This window comes from Helobdella robusta, assembly GCF_000326865.2.
Source record: "Helobdella robusta unplaced genomic scaffold HELROscaffold_23, whole genome shotgun sequence".
NCBI lineage: Eukaryota > Metazoa > Annelida > Clitellata > Rhynchobdellida > Glossiphoniidae > Helobdella > Helobdella robusta.
In genome coordinates this window covers 1041507-1061461 of record NW_008704216.1, presented here as the reverse complement: position 1 = coordinate 1061461, position 19955 = coordinate 1041507, and the positions used below count along the sequence as shown (strand labels likewise).

The 19955-nt window shown below is 30.6% G+C and overlaps 3 protein-coding genes across 3 annotated transcripts; 1 reads left to right on the top strand and 2 right to left on the bottom strand.

Moving 5' to 3' along the window:
• Window positions 1-508: 508 nt before the first annotated feature.
• Window positions 509-1492, top strand: HELRODRAFT_144436 (hypothetical protein; the record flags this gene model as incomplete). Its single annotated transcript, XM_009018938.1, has 2 exons — window positions 509-813; window positions 1264-1492. Coding segments are annotated over 2 exons (534 nt in total), but the record flags the coding sequence as incomplete, so codon positions are not given.
• Window positions 1493-4947: 3455 nt separating this feature from the next.
• HELRODRAFT_191647 (hypothetical protein) lies at window positions 4948-7936 on the bottom strand. Its single transcript, XM_009018937.1, has 2 exons — window positions 7748-7936; window positions 4948-6801 (listed from the first exon to the last, which is right to left on the bottom strand). Exon 2 carries the CDS (start codon window positions 6632-6634, stop codon window positions 5255-5257), a length of 1380 nt encoding a protein of 459 aa, XP_009017185.1. The 5' UTR covers window positions 6635-6801; window positions 7748-7936; the 3' UTR covers window positions 4948-5254.
• Window positions 7937-11707: 3771 nt separating this feature from the next.
• HELRODRAFT_156953 (hypothetical protein) lies at window positions 11708-14315 on the bottom strand (the record flags this gene model as incomplete). Its single annotated transcript, XM_009018936.1, has 7 exons — window positions 11708-11910; window positions 12054-12185; window positions 12356-12481; window positions 12616-12714; window positions 13090-13296; window positions 13597-13741; window positions 14187-14315. 7 exons carry the CDS (start codon window positions 14313-14315, stop codon window positions 11708-11710), a joined length of 1041 nt encoding a protein of 346 aa, XP_009017184.1.
• Between the last annotated feature and the right edge of the window lie 5640 nt (window positions 14316-19955).

The window sequence follows — 19955 nt, the reverse complement described above, 5'->3', positions numbered from 1 at the left end:
TGATTTATTTTTATTTTCAAGCAGTGTTCTGCTGACAAATCCATCATCTGAAAAGATGTGCTAATTGTAACTAATAGCCGAGGACAGTTTTAAATTAAAACAACGAAAGATGACGATTGGTGAAAGAATTTTTGAGCTCAGGGAACAAGGCCACTTCTGTGATTTTAAAATTTATGGGGCAGACCAGCTGGTTTTGCCAGTGCATAAAATTGTCCTGGCTGCCAAGAGTAAGATCTTCAAAGAACAGTTACTTCAAAATCAAAGAGAAAATTTTGTGAGAATAGATGACGTTAAGAGCAGCACATTGAAAAGATTTGTAAATTATCTCTATTTAGATTTAGATGATGCTGCTTGTGAATATGACAACTCTAATGAGTCTAATGAGTTCATTGAACTCTGTGCAGACTATGGTGTCGATGTTAAATCTCTTCCACAGCGGTCACAATCATCAAAAATGAAAAAAATTAATATCAGATATGATAAACTTTGTGATAAAACTAAACTTTCAAAAGCCTATCAATGTAAAACTTGCAACAGAGTATTTGTTAGAAAAAAGTTCTGGTTGAAACACAAAAAATCACACAGAAATTCAGAGAATAACTCATTCTTTTACAACAACCAAACCTCAGTAGAAAAATTATTTTCATGTGAATTATGCAAACATGTATTTACATCTAAAGGAAATTTAAAGAGGCATTTAACTGTTGTTCACCAAGGTGTCAGGAGTTATAGTTGTTCTTATTGCCATAAATTATTTGGTCAGAAAGTTTCACTTCAATGGCATTGCTTGTCTGTGCATAAAAGTGATGAAGAGTTCAGATTAGATAAATATTCATTTTCAAATAGTAATGATAAAAGTGATCTAACTAATCATCTAAACATGAATTTGAAATGTGATGATGACGATGACGATGATGATGATAACAAAAACAGCCTCAATAATTCTGTTGAAGTTAAACCTACAAACAAAATGTGTGAAAATTTTGAAAAAAAACCACTGAAAATTGTAAAATTTTTTGAAGATGGCATCAACAACAGCAGTGATGGTGAAAAAAGTTGCACGCCTATTCGACAGCATGTCGTCGACACCATCTCCAAAAGAAAATGCCACATATGCAATAAACTTCTGAGTAATCCTACAAACCTGCATGCACACCTACAACTGCACAGATCCATTAAAATACCAAGAACACCTAAGAGATTGAAAAACATGGACAAAAATGATGATAGTAAAAACACTTTCCAGAACATTCCAAGCAACAGCCTTCTAATGTGTCATCAGTGTGGCAGGCAGTTTTCCATTCTGAGGTACCTAATGAGGCACGTACAAACAGCACACACTCAAACATCACACAAGCAGTACAAATGCTTACTTTGTGTGAAATCATTTGTAACTAAAAGTGAACTTCAAAAACACCAGATAGTGCACACAAAATTTAAGTGTGGCAAATGTGAGGGCGTGTTTACTGGGAAGAGGGCATATTCTTTTCATTTTAAATCCACTTCTTGTGGAAGTTCACTTTTTCTCGAAAATGGGGAATTAGATATTATTAACTGTGGGGATTACTACGATATCGGTTCATTTAATTTGTCATCTAATTTTTCATAGCACATCACATTAGTTGTACATTCCTTTTATCTTTCTCTTCTCTCTCACCCTCTCTCCCTCTATCTATTTATTTTTATCTATCTATCCATCTATCTATCTATCTATCTATCTAGCTATCTATCTATCTATCTATCTATCTATCTATCTATCTATCTATCTATCTATCTATCTATCTATCTCTGAATTACTTAACTGTATATGATTAATTGCAAGTATTGGTTTATATTTGAGATTGTGATAACGAGTTGGAATTTTGAGTTTGTTCATGTTTCCTTGTTGGTTGTTTATTTATGCCTTTATGGTGATGTTGTTTTTGGTTCTTTTAATTTAAATTTTTTACAGACAAATAAATATATATATATATGTGTGTGTGTGTGTATATATATATATATATATGTATAATTCTTGTTGAGCATTTGTTTTATGTTTTGTTTCATTTTTAACAACTTTTTGGAGAAAGTTTAAATGCGTGTCGGTTCATGCCATAAAACAGTTTCATTTTATTCATTGGTTTAACATTTCGTTCGTTATCCGTATCTACGTTTCATAAATTGTGTGTTTGTGTGTCTGCCTGTGTGTGTTTCTGTTTGTGTGTTATGTTTTACGTACATTTCACACACATATATATGTATATATATATATTTGTGTTTGTGTGTGTGTGTGTGTGTATATATACATTTCATCGAGTCGTATTTTATATATTGATCTACACGATAAACTACATGCAGAAAAATGTGTTGTCTCCTTTTCAAATAATCTGAAATAGATTTTCACATTATAGTATTATTGATAATTACGAAACCAATGTTCTAACTGGCATTCCCTTTATTACTGCTACTAATAATACCAGTATTGTTAACTGTGATGACGTTACTTTGGTAAAATTTGTTAGTTTTACTAATTTCATTATCCAAATTTCTACTCTCAATTATTCCCATTCTCATTTTTATTTTACCGCTACGGCCTGTATTATCTCGTATTTTATAGTTCAATCATCATTTTCTTACTAAATACTTCAGATTACGCGTTTACTACCACTACTACTAAAGGCGTTTATGTCGTTACTGCTACTATTACTTACTACTACTACTTTTGTTCTACTACTACTATTTACTACCACTACTGCTAATACTGTACATGTCGCTGCTGTAGCTACTACTGTCACTGCTACTACTACTACTGTATATGTCGTTACTGAAGCTATGTTATGCTATGTTCGAGTTTAAAAGCATATTGCCGACGGTTTAAAATACTATGGAAATATTTTAAATAATAATTTAATAATAATACAAGACAGTATGAGTATAATCGTAATAATAATAATGAAAATATTTTAAGATAATCATAATTATAATAACTAAGAACAATAGCGAAGGTCAGAATCATAGTAATAATAATAACAATAAATAATAACAATAAATAATAATAATTATTATTATGATATATGATAGTAGTTTGAGTCTGAATGAATTCGACAATCATACTAAGTGCCAAAGGTTCCTACATTCAGACTTTCTGTCCCAAAGATTAAAAATAATTTCTACTGAAAACTATTACTTCTTATAATATAATATAATATATTCTTATAATATAATATATTCTTATAATATAATATTATTATTATTATAGTTATTTGCAACGTAAATACTTTTACAGCAAGATTAAGACAGTGATTTGCTAGTAATACTACTTATTGTTGGTAATCTAATCACTCGTTTTTTGATATAATTATTAATATTACTTCTACTACTACTACCGCTACTTCTACTACTACTACTACTGTTGTAGCTACTACTACTGCTGCAGCTTCTGCTGCTACTAGTACAAGTATTTTTAACTTTCAAGTAAATGAAATAACTGGCAATCACTCAAATCACAATTTTTATTCGTTCAACAAAGTTATTATTTATTAATAATTATAGTTATTCTCGTTATATTCCATTTAGACATTCCTCAACTAAAAATGAGTGAACGAATTACCTAAACTGTATATCAAAATAAAATACAAATTAACTATTATATGCATCCGACTAAATAAACGAATGAATGGATGGATGAATCAGATAGATGGATGAATGAATATAATAAAGGAATATATAGAAAAAGTGAGTGATTGTATGAATTGGTATATACACAAATAAATGAATGAATGAAAAAAATGTTAAATGAATGAACGACAGAATGAGCAATAAGTTGAATGAATGAGTGAATGAATGAATGGATGGAGAAAAAGAAATAAAACAGACGATGTAATCGTTGAAACTCAATTTACACAATCAATACCTGTTCATCAAAAAAACACAGACACACACACACGCACACACAAATATTTTTATATAACACGGATTAACATTCAAAACAGAAAAAATAACGCCTTGTCAATCAAGCTTAACTAGTATTTTCACTGTTAATAACATTTGCACTGGGGTTATTGTGATCACTGTGATTATTTTAATTATTTTAATTTGGAATTATTATCATTACGGATCTTCTTAAACTGGTAACAGGCTAACAAACATAGGACAAAAATACGGTGGTAACTCCTTTCAGCCATTCCTTGTTAAAAGACGCTTGCATAACCGCAAACAAACAAACAAACATACATACAAACAAACAAACATACATACATACATGAAACTTACATACAAACATACACACATACAAACATACGCACTTAAGTAATAGCATAAGCCAACAACAGACCTTTTTCAAAACTTATAAGACATTTACGACACCCTTTAAAAAACTTCTTTTAAAATTTGATTGAAGACAAACAGAAAAACATAAACAACAGAAATGAAAAGAACTAATAACAAGATAATAATCAATCAATCAATCTTCGTTTAGCCTCCAGAGATTAACCCAGTTCCCCGAGGTAGGACGTAATAACAAGATAATAAGAATAGTCAACACAATTTTCATAAATACATTAGACATTTGTAATAGTGTGATACATTGATTGCAATCAGAGAAGCGTATATTTAACAAAACTAAAACCTCAAAAAAAAACTCTCTCCCTCTCTCTCTTGCACTCTTTACATACTCTTTCTTTCTCTGTCTCTCTCTGTCTCTCTCTCTATATATATATATATATACAAATATTTATGGATAAAATTATTTGTTAGTAATTAATGACAATCACAGCAATGATTAACTAAAACCATTAAAGAATACCCAGTTAATAATAAATAACAAAAGCCTCTATGACAAAAACACACACACAGACAGACACACACAAACAATCAAACACACCTACAAACAAACACACATACATAGCGTATATACATTTACATATTCCTTTCCAAAAACTTAAAATGTATTTAAAATAATGATAAGCAGATGTGTTTGATTTGCTATAAATGAAGCAGGCCAGTTTTTTTGTCAACGAGAGAAAGACAACAAACGAAAACAATAATAATAAAAATAACAATAATAATAATAATAAATTTTTTTTTATTATAATAATAATAATTAATGTCACAGCAATCACATTTCCTATGTACAAGAACAACAAAATGCGACAGGAGAAAATTTCCTTCAACACATTCAAGACACCAACGCCATAATATTATTTTATAATTATAGATCATACAAAAAATAGACGGCTGTTATTATAGTTATAAATATTATATAAAAGCATAATTATTAATGATTGGTGGAATAAAATGACGTCATATTGCTGAGCAAGGCATTTGTTATATTTTCAGTACTATTGCTCGGCGTGCCTAATTCACTGATCTCACTAACGTGCTCCTCGGGGATTAACGTAAGTAAAGCCATCATGCTAAACCCGAGAGCGATAAAAATAACTTTCCCGATGCTCGTGTCCTCCGGATCGATTTCCTCTTGAAGAATTTCGAAGAAGGTGACGTAAATGAAGGTGCCCATGGCGAACGCCTGCAACACGCCGTTGCTGATGTCCAACTCCTGACTTTGGTGGCCGATTTCTGTCATGACGGTCCCAATGGCCACGCCCACTGGCATGATGATTGAACAAACTAGGGATGTAACGACTAATCGACGTAGTGGGAATTTTGATTTGACAAACTGCAGGCCGAGACTGAATCCAATGACAGTTTCGTGGCACATGACTGCTAGGAAGAGGTTCAGGACATCTTGGGTGCTTTTTTGCAGACCGACACTCATTCCTTCAAAGATTCTGTGAAGTGAGAGGGCCAGGATGAGGATTATCGATCGAGTCGAAGTGTGGGTGTGTTCGTTTTGACCGAAACCATTCAAGCTGGCCACCTCGCTAATCTTTCTCTCACGCCTGTGCAGTTCAGGACGCGTCTTCAAACTTGATCGACGTTGATATCTGTGGTTGGAGTCGGCAGAGAAGTCACCATCGGACGTTTTTGATGTTGAAAAAACTTGTTTCTCGCGTGATTTTGATTCGTAGTTGTCGCCAGTGGAGCCATCTCCCGACCCGTCGCGTGAATAATTTGTGTCGTCGTGTTTGTTTTTCAGGGCTGTCATCATTGTTAGGCCTTCAACATGGGCACCAGATATTGGCCTCAAATTTCCATCGTCATCAATTTCATGAATGACCTTTCCATCCCTTCCAATACATGGCAGCCCCATGATGCACGGTTGACAAGTATCTGTCGGGTTGGCACACACGTGACCCGGGGGAGGGGTCCACTCCCTAATTTCTTCCGTCTCGTTTATGTACATGGACTGTCGTTTGTGCTCTAAACGTTTTTTGTTGCATCTCAAAACAATTTTTTCAGCAAACAAAACTACAAAAAATCCAATCCCAGTGAACAAATCAGACAGTGGATAGTCAATGTTGTAGGGCTTTAATAACGATTCATGTAACAACATCCTCACTTCCGGGCCCATGTGTAATAAGTAAGTCCCAAAAAAGATGCCCCCACCGAAACACATGAGATAACTTAATATACGTTTGCCCGCCTGGCCTCGTTGATCGATGCAATGTGACAGACGATATGGTAACAAAGTGCTGAAAAGCGGCAGCAAAAAAGTACCCATTAGTGTGAATACTTTGATGACCCAGCGTTCCATTGTGTTGGTATATAATAATTAGTGATGTCAATCAATTAATTAGTGAATTAGGGTAACAGTCTTGTGTGGGATATCCAATTGAAAGATAAAATGAACTGAATGTTTTTGATGTATCTCTTCAATGCTTTAGTCTGATCGAAAAGTTAGCAGCAGTGAGTAACAAACAACTGAAATAAAAAACAATATAAAATGTTTTTAATTACAAAAAATAATAAATTTTATACAACTTTCATAAATTTTTTAAAAATTATCAAATAAAATTATAAAATCTAAACTGAAAACATCACTACTCAGAAGTACTAAATCAACTGCTAGTCAATCAAAGCATGCTTTTACAGTGTAGAACCATGTCATGCTATACAATCACAGCTTGAAGATCACAATGTTAAATAAAATAACGACCTTTAGACCAAATGCTTTGACTTACTTACTAAATAAATACATATATCCTCATACATAAACTAAATGTATAATATATGCATGTATGTGTAAATGAAAGCATATGTAATAAACTATATATATATATATATATATATATATATATATATATATATATATATATATATATATTATGCTATAACTAAAACATGTATAATAGAGTATATTTATATATATTTATATATATGTATACATATATATATATAAAGATTGTATGTGTTTGTATATAATATTTTGTATAAACTTTATAAGTATATAACATACAAAAACATACAACAATCTTTTTTTATAAAAGTGTAAAATGCATGTTTGTGTGTAACTACATGTAGACGCAGTCTATATAAGAATAAACTATACTTTACTTTTTACTATAGCATAGAGATAGAATATAGAATCTATATCTGTATTATTATTTATAAAATTATAAACTATAGAATTATAGATTATTCAAAATTCAAATTAACTGTTGGTTAGTAATAATAATAAATAAAAAAATAATATCTAGTCTAGTCTCTAGCTAGCCTAGTGTATTTTATATAATTTTAGATATTTATATATATATATATTATATATATATACGTTATATTATATATATATTAAATATGTATATAATTATTATATTATATACTAATTATATTATAATATATCACACATAAAACAACAACAGAAACTCACACAGCCAATCAAGAATTTGCAGGTGGAGTCAGTAATCTTAACAACCTGCCGTGAAATTAAGATCAAAATTATTATTTGGCAAAATATTAAACTAAAAAAGGTCATTTTTTATCGATCATCAGGGTGAATTAGTTAAATTTACGACCCAAAACGTGCAACTAGCTCGTAAGAAAAATGTTTAAAAATAAACTTCTATTTTTACTCTTATATTTACCTCCCATTTTACCACCAATTTAAAGATGAGTTTAGTTAAAAATCGCAGATAGTCTTACAATTATAGTCAATCTCTTGACATTATATATTTTATCGATTAGGGTTTAATATATGTATGTATATATATATATATATATATATATATATATATATATAGAGAGAGAGAGAGAGAGAGAGAGAGAAAGAGAGAAAGCATATTAATTGATGATTGCTATTGTATAATGTTTGTTCCTTGATAGTAAAATATCATTCCTTACATTATTTCAATTACTTTCTTTAAAAATCTGTCGTTTCCTGTGTAAAAATATATATGTATAAAAAAGAGAGAGAAAGAAAGAGAGAGAGAGAGGAGAGAAATTACCATATTAACATATTATATATGCGCAGTACACCCAAATACGGATCTGGTATATTTATTTACTAACAAAATGCTTGCTCTGAACCATTTGGGAGATAAAAATGTAAACATGAAGCACTTTTTTTGAGCAATGTTTTTCGCACTCTTTGTAGTTTTTGGTCTACTGGGTCCACTAATAACAATAAAAATTTACTTTGTATGGTAATTAGCACTATCGAAATGTCAATCAATTTAGGAAGCTTCACAATCTATCAATCAAACTTTTTAATTGATTGATTAATTGATTGATAACAATTTGTATCATTGTTTTTGATACCATATTACTTTTTTTCATAATATTGAAACATTTTCGTTGGTTACACACACACACACAAACACACTCGCAAACACACACATACATTCATACAAACAAAATACACAAAGGAACAAATTTTAACTTTCCTCAATATGTTTATTTCAACGTGTGACAGAGAAATCATTACCAATGAAGAACACGTGTGTCTATATGTGCGTATGTATGTATGCATGTGTGTGCGTGTATTAAACAAAACTTTCAACTAGAACCGTTGAAAAATCATTGATAAGTAGTAAAGAAACATGACTTAATGATAAATCCATTTAATTTTTCTATACAGCATAATCATTTGATTTTCCGATTCTCTATTATATTTAGGTATTTATATAAAAAAAAAACCAAACACGAATTTGCTGATTTAAAACACTACTATACACAGACATATACACTCAGATAAATTATTGACGAAAATCACGGAATGTTCAGGCATTAGTTAACTTCTGTTCAATTCATGTTCCAGTTCCACAAGAAGCTAACTAAGGCAGAACATGCCGTGATTTTCATCAATGATTGCATTTCTGACAGTCTTGATCCAACATATATAAATACATACATATATTTATTTCTATTTTCTTAACAACAATCGAGTGAAAAATAAACAAAAATTTTTTTCAGCTAGAGATATTAGAGATAATATGATTAAAAGAGTTTATGTATGTCTGTATGTACGTGTTTGTTTGTTTGTATATATGTATGTAAGGTATGAATGTAGGTATGTTTGTAAGTCGATTATAGTAAGATTTATCGACAGTTACAATTACCATTAAACTGTACAAAAGAAAGTGATTGGAAAATGAAATTGAAATAAAGTAATAAAAATAATAATATGGATAACATCCACGATGAAAATCTTTTGAGTAATAAGGATGAAAAATTGTTTTCATAAAAACAAGTTTAGCCCATATAACCATGATGTTTGTAATATGTACATATACATTCACGTCAATCAATCAATCAACCAATCAATAACCAACCAACCATCCTTAAATCAATCAACCAATCAATCAGCCAACCAATCAATCAATCTTAAAATCAATCAACCAACCAATCAGCCCACCAATCATTCCTTTAATTAAAATTTAATTGTAAAAAATAGCTATCGACAAAAAAATGATTAAACAAGAAGAAAAGTCAGTTTTTATGTATATTAATGTAATTAAACACATTAAAAACACTATCCTTATACAATATATATATATTTTTTACAATATTCTATAAATTCTACCGAATGTTTGGCGTTAATATGTATGTAGTTCGTTTTTTCGATTTTTCTCACTGAAGTTTTTTGGTGAACGTTTAGTTTATTAAAATTCAAAATAAACTTATTTTTCGAATTCATGCTGCAAATAAGGCCATATTTCGATTCCGAATGAATCATCATCAGTGCTCCTTGCTGTATATATAGGGAAATATTGACTTTGACGAGGTTGTCATTTTTTGTTGTATATTGACAACCTCACGCTTAACCCGGCGCTTAACCAACAACGAAAACAAAGAAGTAATAAAAACTAGCATCGTAAATAGTGACAAAGAAAAATATGATGCTATCGATGAAGAAAAGGAGACCAAAGAAGATGACCAGCCAATTAAGAACCTGACACCTAATTCGCATCAAAGTTCAATTTTACAACGCCAAAGTTAATTTTTTAAAACGTCAAAGTTCATCTTGACAAAGTCAATATTTCCCTATATATACAGCAAGGAGCACTGAAGATGATTCATTCGGAATCGATATATGGCCTTATTTGCAGCATGAATTCGAAAAATAAGTTTATTTTGAATTTTAATAAACTAAACGTTCACCAAAAAACTTTAGTGAGAAAAAAAGCGATATACAAACATATTAACGCCAAACATTCGGTAGAATTTATAGAATATTGTAAAAATTATGGTCTATTACCAACATATATATATATATATATATATATATATATATATATATATATATATATGTGTGTGTGTGTGTATGCGTTATATTTAAAAGACTAGTGTGTACATTCTGTATCAATATATACATATGTGATGTCCTATTATAAAGCACAGACATCACCATCATCATCACTGTTACATATGATAACAATTAGTAATCACCATACTATTATAACTTATAATTATGACAAATATGTATCCGTTTATATATATATATATATTTATTATTATTATACATATATATATTTTTATTAATTATTTAATTATTAATATACATATATATATTTACTATTTAATTATTAACACCATCACCGTCAGTAACAACAGCAAATTCACGAGAAACATTAATATGGTTATAGGTGTATGTATGTGTGAATTCATGTAAATATAACACGCACTAGCAATAATGGAGTAATTAATTACATATATGTATATGTATATATGTATACACACACGCGTGTGTGTGTGTACGTGTGTTTAATCTGTTGCAGTAATATTATTAAGATCTTTAGAAAGGTTTTCGTAATAGTCACAATGATTAATATTCAAATTTATATTCTAATTAATTATGATAATTATTGCTAGTGCATGTTAACATTGGACTCAGGCCGACCAGGGAGATAGTGAGAAGCGTCAAAGTGAGTGCCACTGTGAGCGACAGATGGGTGGGAGAGCTCGGTGGATGAATGAACGGAGGAGGAGAGAGAGTTGGGGCCAGAGGGTGGGTGCTGAAACTTCGAAAATCTACTGTTACTGCTGTTGATGTTGTTTGTCGTTAGTTCCGTCGAACCTTGTAGAGAGGGCATTTGTGTTAGTGGGTGATTAGTGAAATTAAGGATGGGAGTGAATAAATTAGTGTGAATAAGACTTAAAGCGCTTCCATTTAATTTTTTTTTTGACTTGTCATTCTGTTGGTAAGTGTAACTCAAACTGCACTGGTGGCTAATAACAGCTTTTTATATTCTATCAGTACATAAAAATATATAATAACTAAGTACTACTCAATTTCACAATAAAGTCCTCATCTCAAAATCTCGCTCGGATCTGCCCTATTTGAAAACTCACTTGGATCTTGCAACTAGCATCACATTGAAAACTACTCTTCCTAACTCTGGCTACCTCTCAAAACATAACTGTCACCTGCCAGGTACTCCTTGTTAACGCAGTTCCTCAGGCCATCGGGGATCCTTCCGACCACTGCCCGCCTCACCTCTCCAGCAGCCATCTCTCGAAGTTCAGTGATACTTTGATCGCTGAAGAAAGCAGAGTGGGGAGTGCAGATGACGTTCGGACAGTCTTTTAGCGGACCTGTGGTTGTAGGGTGGGTGGTCGTTGATTGTTTAGTCCGTTGATTAGCAAGTTGATTGATTGATTGACTGATTGATTTGTTTAATCTGACGAAAGCTTATTTGACTGGTATGCCACAAGAACAGCAAAGATACACAACTAACTGGTTGCCAAATTGAATGGTTCAACATCGTGGACATCGAGTGCGGCTGCCCTAATTCTCCCATCCTTCAGAGCAACGGCTAGAGCTTGCTCATCAACCAATCTCCCTCGAGCAGTGTTCACAAGGAATGCACCTGATTGGTCGGTTGATAAACAATTGGAGATCAGTGATTGGTCAATTTTTGATTAGCGAAATAGCAATAAATTTGTAATCAGTGATAGTGGGACAAATACTATTTATAATTTCAATTAACAAGCACATTCCTAAAAATGATCCCTTACCTCTAAGAAAAAAAAAACTAACCGGGTCTCATTTGTTTCATGGTGTAATCGTTGATGAGGTTGTGGTTGTGCTCGTTCAGGTTACAGTGCAGTGATACGCAGTCACTCTGAAATAGGAGATCCTGGAGTGTATACACCCTTGTAATGCCTTGCGTGAGGGGGTAGTAGGAATTGAAATATATTAGGGAATGGGGGTGGAGATGAGAAATAACATAAACAACAAAACTAGCCAACCAGCCAGTCAACCAACCAATCAACCGGCCAACCAGCCAGTCAACCAACCTAAAGATTTCTCATTACCATCAGGAATGTATGGATCATAGAATATAACATTGAAACCAAATACCTTGGCCCTCAATGCTACAGCTGTGCCAACTTTACCTGGTAATACGAGTTAACATGAATTAACATAAATTAACACAGACCTTATACATACAAACATAAAGATACAAATTAACACACAGTCAGAGTAATCCTACATACAAACACATACAAACATAAAGATACAAATTAACACACAGTCAGAGTAATCCTACATACAAACACATACACAAACTGCAAAAACGTTCAAGCCCACATTCCTTCAAAGACAGTTTAGCAATAAAATTGAAGACTTTTAAAAACAAACAACACTCACAGAAATTCAATAAAATGAAAAAAGATGAAAAACAGAGAAAATGAATGAAAAAAAACAAATAAACAAAATACAGACACACACACAAACACACACAGAAGAACATCAAATCCCTAACTTACCAAGACCAACTAAACCAAGAGTATCCCCTCTAATTCTGGCAGACCCAGTGGCAGCCTCCCTCAAGGCTTCAGGGCCGGCTATTTTCTTCCCCTCCCTGACCATGTTTGCCAACCAGTACGTACGTCTGTAAAGATTTAAGATAAGACAAAACGTCGAGTCAGCCACCTCTTCGACTCCGTAGCCAGGAACATTACAAACCGCTATGCCTAATTTGGGTACATAGTGTGGGGATAATTAGTAAAATGAATAGACTCAAAAGGATAATTAGATAAGTGGATTAGTGAATAATAAATTAGAGAAATGGTTTGAATAAAAAATAATTACTAAAAAAACAACAAGTTGAATTGTGTCAGCAAAGTCACAGAACTGAACAGGAATGATATATAATAAGAATGAATGAGACATAAATAAATTGGTCATTTCATACGTAAACTGAATTTACAGTGATGTATATACATACATAAACAGATCTAACAAACAAGTATATACTACCTAAATTGACCTACCTAATTCACCGGCCGCTTTGACATCCACATTATCGATGCCCGTTCCTAATCTAACAATGACTCGAAGTGCCTTGAATTTCTTAAGATCTTCTCGCGACAGAGAAATATGATGGTACAACATGGCCCCGTACGCTTCATTCAAGACCTGGTTTAATTTTTAGGGATATTTTCATTTTAATTAAAAATTGACAGAAAAATATTCATGAGTTCTGAGCCAAAAATGAATTGTGGGGTTTTTTTTTACGACAGATAGACTCATGCTATGCCAGTTGATAAGGTAAAATATAAATCTGCTCAGATATATATATAGATAACATTAAATGAATAAAAATTACTCAAAAACTTCCTTAACCCCAATCCACAATTATTACTAGATATCATTATAAACTTAAAATCACCTATTATTTCATTAAACATTCAATTTGCCATACTTTTTTTTTCAAGATAGGCTAAAACTTAGATTTTTCTAAGTTAAAAATTTAATTTAAAACTAAACAGCAGATTTGATAAATATTTCAAATACCTATCATAATAATAATTATTAAATAAAATATAAAAGTAAATTAATATTAAAAAGCAACTTTTTCAACCTTTTCATGTATCTCTTGTGTAGACTGGGCATCACAAAATGCGACTGTGGCGACATCTTTTAAGATTGGCATTTCTACTGAACAATCTCTGCCGTCCAAAAGAGCTATCAATGGTCTGGGGTGCTGCATAGGACCGTTGGCTATCTGACGCGACACTAAAATTAGGGAAAGCAAATGGAAACGTCAGTATGATCAGACACACAAGCGTGATTTAGCCAAAATATTGAATAAACATACGTAGCAAAACTAATATTATAAAATCCGGTGCTTTTCTTAAAATAGTAGCTGCAACAATTATTAATTAAGCCGTCAGGTGGCAAAAGCAAGGCAGACGACAAAAATTTTGGTGTTATTTATTTTATAGTTATATAAACGAAAAACCATTAATTTGGACATTTTAACAATGAAAATCTACAAAAAATAAAACCTAACTTTTTAATCCGTAAATTTCGTTATAATTTTTAATTTATTTCTAAGAAAAATAGCGCAAATTAACGCGTCATCCGGCTTTTTTTCACAGAAAGCACGGTATCTTTTATACTAAAATTAACTTTTAAAAAACTACGCACACTTGTGAGAAGCAAAAAATTGGTATATACGTCAACTTTTTGAAATATTTAACAGCAATAAAATATTAAATAGCAATACTTAAATGAAATCTTATTAAACTTATTTTATTCAAATTTTATCAATATAAACTGAAAAAATTCATAAAACTCAACTACTTGTTGTAATAACTGTCTTCTCTTGTTAATGGAAATGGAGAAATTTACTTCAGAGAAGAGAACTTTGTAAATAATTTTGATGAACTTCAATTTTAATAAATAATACTTTTAAAACACTATCCAAAACACAAAGTTTTTTGCGACAATTTGAAAAACTATATATATATAAATATATAATAAAATATTAATATATATAATATAATTATTTATAATAATCAAAATATCGACTTCAAAAGTTTTATTAAAAGAAACTAATGAGCATATACAGATATTATGGAGTATATATGTGAGAAAATTACACACAAGCACACAAACACACACTTATATATACATATATATATATATATCTCTATTAATATTTATATATGAGTGCATGAGTGTGTATCCAAGATTATACAAACTAATAACCCACGTATAAACACATACACCACACAAGAGACATATATAGGCATGTATAGGCATATATATATATATATACATATATATATATGTGTGTGTGTGTGTGTGTGCATTTTCATCAATAATTGCTTATATATATATATATATATATATATATATTATATATTTATATAACCAATTTATAAATTATTCTATATATATTAAAACATACACACGTTTAGATTGTATTATTGTATGTATTTATGGACTTTCATATTATTATCATATGTGAGTTATACTTATAGATATTGTTATCGATACATATATGCATGTATATAGATATAGATGTCTATAGATAGAATTAACAAAATAACAACCATATATATAGATTATATATATATAGCCCTTGGCTAAAAACAACAGTCATCGAAACAACCATCATTCTGCCCCAACTTGCCTGTTAATGTTAGCTTATGGGTCTCATACAAAAAGGGCATTTAGCGATATTTTTAAAATTCAGAAAGCATAACATATATATATATATATATATATGTATAATAATATATAATAGTCTATAATATGTGTGTAATAAATACATGTAGATAATATATATATATATATATATATATATATATATATATATATATATATATAATTCGCGATTATACTTATTATCTCAACGCGATAAATATCGTAATTAAAGATATAGAAGTTAAGCTAAAAATGATATTTGTATATATAAATAAACATGTTTTAGACACACAACACACACACACACACACACACACACACACACATATATATATATATATATATATATATATATATATATATATAGGTTTAAGACTGTCAGAAATGCAATTATTGATGAAAATCACATCATGTTCGCATTAGTTAACTTCCGGTTTAATTTCTCGATTTTTCTAACGGTTGATCGTAAATAAATCATTGTAAAATTTCTTGAGTTCAAAACCAAAATTTTTATTTATTCTAAGCATGATGGAACAAAAAAGCTTTTTCCGGTATTCCTATATTTCGGTATTTCGGTGTGAGTGAATGTATGTGTGTGTAGTTTTAGATATAAACACACACACACACACACACACACATATTTATATATATATATATATGTTGTATATATTCATATCTATAAATATATACCTTATATTCATCCGAAAGTGGTGTATGGCTATATATATATATATATATATATATATACATATATATGAATTGCTATCATTGGTTACAATTTTATGTAAACTTTTTACATGGATCATAACCGGCTTATGTTTGATATTTTGGTATTTACATATACATACACAATGGTATTTTATATACATATGGATATATTTATATATATTTTCATGTACATTTATGCACATAAATATCTATATATTTATATGTGATGTAGGTATAAGGGCTAATCCATACATACATGTGAAAGTATGTGCGTGTATATATACATGTATGTATGTGTGTGTATTTGTTTATATGTGGATGTATAAGCATACATAGATAAATACTATGTTCAGAGGGTAATCTTAATACATTTTAGCTCTTCTAATAGAAGGAAATAGTAGAAGAGTTTGAAGATTTGTATCAGAGTAGTGTTAGGATTTTTCTGTGAGTATGTGCTCTTCCTAGCTAAATGTTATACAATGGCTCACCATGTTTTTGACTCACCATTGCATCCAAACAAAGAGCTAAACATACTAACTTACCATCTGTACACTTGTGTGTGTGTGTGTGTGCTCATCTGTTTGTGTAAATGTGTGTGCGTGTGTGTGTGGTTGTGAGCGTGGCTTCTCTGTATGTGTATGTTTGTGTAGGTGTTGGCGTTTGTTTGTCTGTGTTTGTATTTATATTCCTATGTATGTTTTTGTATGTGTGTATGAATGTTTGTATGCCAGTATGAATGTATGTACGTACGTATGTATGTGTGAGTGTATGTATATGTGTGTACTTTTAGATATAAACACACACACAGTATACATACAGGTGCGGTGTTCTGTATTTGTGTAGAAGAAAAAGAAGAGATGTATATATGTGTGCATGTGTTTGTGTGTATGCGTTTGTCTGTGTGTGTGTCTGTGTGGGTAATGTTCAATTTTTTGTATTTTTGTCAATCTATGTACTTATTTTACATGATGGTATCTTTGAATTTGTAGGTATGTTTGCGTGTATATGTGTTTGTATGTACTTGTGAGTAGGTGTGAGTGAGTGAATGAATGAATGAATGAATGAATGAGTGAATGAATGAAAGAATGAATGAATGAATGAATAAAGGAATGAATGAATGAGAATGAATGAGAATGAATGAATGAATGAATGAATAAATAAATAAATAAATGAGAATGAATGAATGAGTGAATGAATGAGTGGGTGAAGTGAATGAATGAATGAGTAAGTGAATATTCAATATTCACCATGTTTCTATTTTTTCATCTTTTTTGCATACCTGGTATAAGTTATTTATGTATGTGTGTGTATAAATGTATGTATGTTTGTATGTAGGCTTACTATCTGGAAGTGTGTGTATGTGTGTATGTATGTGTGTGTGTGTGTGTGTGTGTGTATGTGTATGTATGCATGTACGAATGTATGTTTTTGCGTGTACAATAGAAGAGTGAATGTGTGGTAGGTTCGAATTGGATGTTCGCTTGCCTGTCTGGTTTTTCTAATGTTTCTTTGTGCGTGTGCATGCGTTCCGTATGCATGTGTGTGTATGTGTGTGTGTGTGTTGTGTGTGTGTAAATATATGTGTGTGTGTGTGTTTATTGTATTCGTAATGGTTTCTTTTCTAGTGATGAATGTGAATACAAGAAAAAATTATAAAGAAGTATAGAAGTATGTATTATGGGTGGGGTACTTTGTTGTCTCTGTCTCTCCCTCTGTCTTATTCTCTCTCTCTTTCTCTCACTCTCTCTCCCCCTCTCTCTCCATCTTTTCATTACAAAATACAAAAATATTTTTTTATATGCAATATTTATATATATGATATTAAATAAAATATAAAAACCTAGACAGTTTTTTATCTCTCTCTCTTTCTCTCTCTCTCTCTTTCTCTCCTTCTCTCGTGAGATAATTTGAAATATTATAATGTTACATTCCATATGTTACTTTATATATAAATATATATATATATATATATATTAAAAATATATATATATATACATTTATATATATATATATATATGTGTGTGTGTGTGTGTGTGAGTGTGTGTGTGTGTGTGTGTGTGTGTGTGTGCGTGTTAATTATAGAAGGAAAAAAATATACAAATTTTTTTTTTCTGCAATTTTTCACCCAATAATATCAGCTGTATATACGTGGTTAAGCTGGCTTATGTATGTGTATATGTGTTTGGTATTTATATGTGTGTTTGTGTATCTTTATGTGTGTGTGTGTGTGTGTGTGGTTTTACAATGTTTCTATGTCTCGAGTAGGGAGAGTAGTGGGAGTTTGTGTGTGTGTTTTTGTGTATGTGTATGTATATTTGTTTGTTTTTAAGTACGTATGTGTTTATGTTTGTTTTTTTATGTGTGTGTTTATGTACTTTAAATNTGTGTGTGTGTGTTTTACTTAAGAGTCAAATGATGGTGAATTAGAGTTAAAGATTATGTTTGCTAAATGATCATACACATATACACATGCACACACACACACACATTTGCACATGCGTACAACACACGTACATACGCACGTACATACACACACATATATATACACGNACACACATACGAACATAAATCGAAAAAATTCTGTGATCATTCCAGCGTGAATGTTTATTTATCAGAAGTTTTGTAATGTTTTTTTTTTCTTGCTTTTTACATGTTTTGTATGCATTTTTTGTTTCGTTTGTATGCTTGTTTGTTTACAATGTTTTGTATGTTTGTTTGTATTTTCATGTATTTTTTATATAGTATGTATAAGTTTGTATATAGGCACAATTTTCTCTGTATTCGTTAGGGCGTGGTTTTTTGACAACAATGATATTGACATTATTTTCTAGATCAAGATTGTTTGTATTTGTTTTGTATTGCTTGTATCCATATGCACGTGTACATGTGCATTTATGTGTGTATATTTGTATGTGTCTGTGTATGTATGTTTATATTTTAGTATAGAAATGGATTCCGACATTGTGTTCGTCTGTTGGCATGTTTTTATCTGTGTCCGTATGTATGTATGTATGTTTGTTTGTATGTTTGTTTGTTTGTTTGTATATTTGTATGTATGTATGTGCTTTATTTATATTATTATTAAATTTTGTGAGCAAGAAAATTTTAAATTTAACTAAAAATAGACTATTTTAACTTTTACCATGGCTTCTAATCTACAGCTACTGTTGCTGATACTACTACTATCATCTTTGCTTTTACTATTCTTGCTACTACTATTACTACCTATCTATAGATTAATTATTTTTACTACAAAGTACTAATGACACAGAGTATAATTCAAAAAGTTATTCCTTATATGTCAATGAAAACTAAGAACGCGTCCTTATTATTTAGATCTCCTTTTTACGCATTTATTAGACATTCCTTTTCTTGGGTCGGTGCTTTTTTCTTCAAATTTCTCTTTAAAAATTAAATTTTAAATGCTACAATACACTAATTTCAAATTAAAAATAAATTTTAATTTATTTTTCACCTCGAAGGTAGA